The sequence below is a fragment of the Botryllus schlosseri genome, chromosome 2, assembly GCF_051294905.1.
Source record: "Botryllus schlosseri isolate E-star chromosome 2, Bs_hap1, whole genome shotgun sequence".
Lineage (NCBI taxonomy): Eukaryota > Metazoa > Chordata > Ascidiacea > Stolidobranchia > Styelidae > Botryllus > Botryllus schlosseri.
The window spans coordinates 40492036-40497408 of NC_137237.1; the positions used below are offsets into that span (position 1 = coordinate 40492036).

General features: G+C 39.5%; 1 protein-coding gene across 1 annotated transcript; it reads right to left on the reverse strand.

Moving 5' to 3' along the window:
* Positions 1-2011: 2011 nt before the first annotated feature.
* Positions 2012-4594, reverse strand: LOC145434661 (uncharacterized). Its single transcript, XM_080312002.1, has 6 exons — positions 4165-4594; positions 3284-3430; positions 2576-2693; positions 2369-2498; positions 2186-2303; positions 2012-2122 (listed from the first exon to the last, which is right to left on the reverse strand). Exons 1-4 carry the CDS (start codon positions 4323-4325, stop codon positions 2466-2468), a joined length of 459 nt encoding a protein of 152 aa, XP_080168128.1. The 5' UTR covers positions 4326-4594; the 3' UTR covers positions 2012-2122; positions 2186-2303; positions 2369-2465.
* Positions 4595-5373: the final 779 nt, after the last annotated feature.

Genomic DNA, 5373 nt, shown 5'->3' on the forward strand with positions numbered 1-5373 from the left:
CAATCAATATGTAAGGTGATTGTATTACGGGCGCTTAAGTAGTTCGTGAGTCGTATGTACATTCGCTGGACACGGCGCAATCTTCGAAAGCCAGCAATCGAACCAATCTTATCTACAGAACCTGAACAAACCATCATTGGCCAGCTGAAAACACCGTATTTTAGGTCGGTTCTTGCGTAATGGTAAAAATCGAATCACGTTGCAGGCCAAAACTCACATATTATTTCTCAAAATTATCTAGCAAGCTCGGCTACTAGGAAGCCTGCATATCAGATACGAATAATTGAAAAATCCGAGCGCACTCGGAGCATTTTGTAATGCGGACTCACCTTAACACAATCAATATGTAAGGTGATTGTATTACGGGCGCTTGATTAGTACTTGAGTCGTATGTCCTTTTACTGGACACGGCGCAATCTTCGGAAGCCAGCAATCGAACCAATCTTATCTAGAGTCCGTGAACAAACCTTCATTGGCCAGCTGATAATACCGTCTGTTTAGGTCCGTTCCTGCGTAATGTGAAATATCGAATCACGATGCAGGCCATAACTCACATATTATTTCTCAAAATTATCTAGCAAGCTCGGCTACTAGGAAGCCTGCTTATCAAATACGACTAATTGAAAAATCCGAGCGCACTCGGAGCATTTTTTAATGCGGACTCACCTTAAAACAATCAATATGTAAGATGATTGCATTACGGGCGCTTAAGTAGTTCGTGAGTCGTATGTACATTCGCTGGACACGGCGCAATCTTCGGAAGCCAGCAATCGAACCAATCTTATCTACAGACCCTGAACAAACTATCATTGGCCAGCTGATAATACCGTCTGTTTAGATCACTGAGCTATATAAACACTGGAGTGCGCTACTCGCGATATTTACGTTGTCACTAGAAACAGTTGCATTGTGGGGGATAGGCTGGACGATTTAGTGCAGGAGCTTATGGAAAAACGTCCAGTTCTAAAATATATTTGATTCGTATTGGGTTTGTAGTATTTTATACGAATGGAGCTTTGAATGAATAATCATCGTAACATTCAGGATTTGTTTCAGCCCAATATCTCGTGTTTATATCTGTGTTATCGGTGTATTTCGACATGTCGAAGATATAAGTGGTTTCGACTGTTCGTGGTAAAATAAGGTTGTCTATGTGTCATCGTATGTATTTTTTTGTGGTTATATTCCTGATGTAGATTGCTTTACTCGTTGTATCCAGCATATTTTACGTGTACAGAAATAACCAAGCTGTCAAAAGATGTATAATGCCAGTTCAGTTATCTTTCAGATATATGTTTCTATAGGAAGTAAAAGCATCTACGATTGTCAGCTTGAAGTTATTATCGGAGCGTGCCTCGGAATTACCTATCCTGGATTCAAAATCTTCATACTTCAATGGAGCTGATGTGAATGCTATAACTGCCAGCTGTGAATATTGCTGATGGAGAAAATTCAGCATCATGGGACATATCAAAAGGCACTGCTGAAATCAACTGAATGCCATTGTGGTTATTCTACGTATTTATTGGTTCAGCGTATTTAAATAAATCCAAAAAAGAGAAAGTAAAGATATGTCTGCTATGTGTGGCGATGGGGTAGTGATTTCTGTAGAAGTGACTGAATGAGTTCATTGAATGAGAGAAACAAGAAATGCATGGGTCCTTATTCAGATGTAGCTAGAATTGCCCAATTCACAGTGAAATTGGGGCTATGTTGGTTGTAACAGCAATCTGTGCACTTTGGGAGTTCATAATAAATATTAATTTTATCGAATCAAAACGGCACAAGATACAATCTAAACGGCGTACATGTATTTTATCATAATTACACCTATAGCTACCCATATGCGTGTGTACATGAAGCTTGGCTCGTTTTGCACTTTCATGAAACCAGAAATTAGTTTGGATTCAAAACTAACTGGAGATGTGAACTGTGCTGCCTCGTCACACGAAATACCGCGCTGTACTGTCTCGTACCAAAATGCTGAACTCTCGTTTTCAGAAACACCAGCTTCGGTTATGAGAAACGAATTTTTCTATTAAAATAACAACATAAAAAATAAAACCAGAAATAAATTAATTGTTATCGACTTTACGTCGCCTTCGGCGTAATTAACGGTGATCTGAAAGTCAAATGTGGGATAAGTTAGGGCTTAATATCTGCGAACGAGGTATAATAAACGAACCGATTCTGATCTTAGTTCCAACTTAATGGAATTTCTTCTCTTCTTACGCGGCACAGGCACAGTCACATTGAAGGCCACCCCACTACGGGTCCTACGACGACGACGTCGTTTTTGGGCACTGTTCAAGATAAATGAACTAACATATGAGAAATTGTTCACTTGAAGACACATTGATCGACATACCTTGATGTCACGACAACGTTTTTATACCAAAATGCGTATAAAATAGTAAAGAAAGTGTGTTAGCCGGTGTCTTCTACGGGTTTGAAGTATGTGTTGGCTAGACTTGCTCCCTTTTTTGTTTTCTTATTATCTGTAAAGATACCAAAAACTGTGAGTACAGAATTACAATAATGAAAATTCTACGGCATACGAAGAAAGTGGCCTCACCTCATTCAGTGGGTTAGCCGGTGTCTTCCGTGGGTTTGAAGTAAGAGTTGGGTATGTAAATATTCTCTCTGGCGACGCAGGGTTGGCTTTACAGCTTAACGATGGTCGATTCCAAAACCTTTGAATGGAAAAGAAAACAGCCACGAGCAAGTATGTAATAAAGCGATAGTTACATCTGTGTACCAGAGCACATATCATATAAATTATATATTGACAGTTAACCGCTAAAGGTATTGGACACTGAATGCAGCCTAATGATAAAAGGATGACAGATGTAACAAAATTGTTATCCACCTTCTCAACGACAACATCGGAAAGCGGTAACGAATTGTCATTTTCTTTTTCAACGGAAGGGTGAAGGTAATTCAACAATTGAATCACCTTGAGCCTCATTATTGAACATATGGCAAAGGTGTCAATCGCCGTAACAGAACCAGCTTAATGAAATAACATTAATGCCCAATCTGTGCTAGTAGAGAATATATTTTAATGGAAGCCTATAAAATACGCATGATCGAAAAAACACCTGAATATGTTCTATAGATAGAACCAACTCTTGGATTTTTTTTAAACATAAAGATTTGAGCTATCCACATAATTTATATTATCATGACATTACGTCTCTGGAAACACAACTATAAGCCCTAGCAATGACCAGAGGTGGTCAGTTAAGAAGTACTTCTACTTAAAGTGGTTTTGCTCACTCACGTCCTTAAACGAATTCTCCCGCCAACACGGTAAATATCACTTTCTGAAAAATGATCAGAACAGACGACCGACGATCTTGCTGGCTCCCAGTCTTTTCTTCTAATACATTCTATCCATCTTTCTTTCAGGGAATCATTGGTAGGAAAGCTGTGTTGTAGAGAACATTGTATCAGTTCACAAGTAATTCTATGATACGAAGCACACCAAATTGACCATTCTTTGTTATGAACGATGATAAAAGTAGCAGGAACATATGTGAAATTATCTTGTTTGATTTAGATATATCTGTTACTTTCTACCCCTGAAGGATAAACTATTAGGTAACCTTTTAAATCCAAAGCCAAAGGTTAACCTAAAAAAAACATCTTACAAGACAAATCGAACGTCTCGCACGCACAAAGCTATAATGAACTCGACCACGGAATTAGCAATTTGAACTTTAGTGTGAGCATCTGGCACCAGAAATATAGAGTTATTACTCAACTATGCTGGACAAAACCGTGTGGCCCTCAATTATACCTTTCCTTCTAGTCCTACCTCCAACCTTCACGACAATTTTAAGCAAGGATTGAGTACTAAGCTAGTTATTGGCTGAACTGCCCATACAGAATACAAACAGTGACCTGGCTGGTCATGCTATTACAGGTATACTGATGAACTGACATGGTGCTGAGACTGCTGATATAGTCTGCTCTGATCATACCAACATCATTATACTTGTGACAAAATGTTCTGGTATAATGACACTTTAACATGGCCTATTCATTAATGCTGTGGCTTATCTGGACATTGATTAACTGTGATGGTCAGGAAATATTAAAAATAGAAACTGATTCTTCAAAGATAGTCTTGCTGCCCTGCATATTCTGCCATTCACTCACCGGTGAAATGTTCTTGGATGCCGACGCTTTACCAAAGACTCTTCATCGCTACTACCATCGCTATTACTTCTCATATATGACTCCGTGGATATCTTTTTCTGCCTTTTACTGCACCAACAGGCGCAACAAACGCTACCACCAAAACGAGATGTCTTCGACATGTCGAAATACACAGATAACACAGATATAAACACGAGATATTGGGCTGAAACAAATCCTGAATGTTACGATGATTATTCATTCAAAGCTCCATTCGTATAAAATACTACAAACCCAATACGAATCAAATATATTTTAAAACTGGACGTTTTTCCATAAGCGCCTGTACTAAGTCGTCCAGCCTATCCCCCACAATGCAACTGTAACATGGTGACAACGCAAATTTGCTTAGCCGGAGATGGCAGTAGTTCGGGGCTTGGTTTAGATCCGTTCCTGCGTAATGTGAAATATCGAATCACGATGCAAGCCAAAACTCACATATTATTTCTCAAATTTATCTAGCATGCTCGGCTCCTAGGAAGCCTGCTTATCAGGTACGACAAATTGAGAAATCCGAGCGCACCAGGAGCATTTTGTATTGCGGACTCACCTTAACACAATCAATATGTAAGGTGATTGTATTACGGGCACTTGAGTAGTTCGTGAGTCGTATGTCCTTTTACTGGACACGGCGCAATCTTAGGAAGCCAGCAATCGAACCAATCTTATCTACAGACCCTGAACAAACCATCATTGGCCAGCTGATAACACCGTCTGTTTAGATCGGTTCTTGCGTAATGTGAAAAATCGAATCACGATGCAGGCCAAAACTCACATTTTATTTCTCAAAATTATCTAGCAAGCTCGGCTACTAGGAAGCCTGTTTATCAGATACGACTAATTGAAAAATCCGAGCGCACTCGGAGCATTTTGTAATGCGGACTCACCTTAACACAATCAATATGTAAGATGATGGTATCACGGGCGCTTAAGTAGTTTGTGAGTCGTATGTACATTTGCTGGACACGGCGCAATCTTCGGAAGCCAGCAATCGAACCAATCTTATCTACAGATCCTGAACAAACTATCATTGGCCAGCTGATAATACCGTCTGTTTCGGTCCGTTCCTGCGTAATGTGAAATATCGAATCACGATGCAGGCCAAAACTCACATATAATTTCACAAAATTATCTAGCATGCTCGGCTCCTAGGAAGCCTGCTTATCAGGT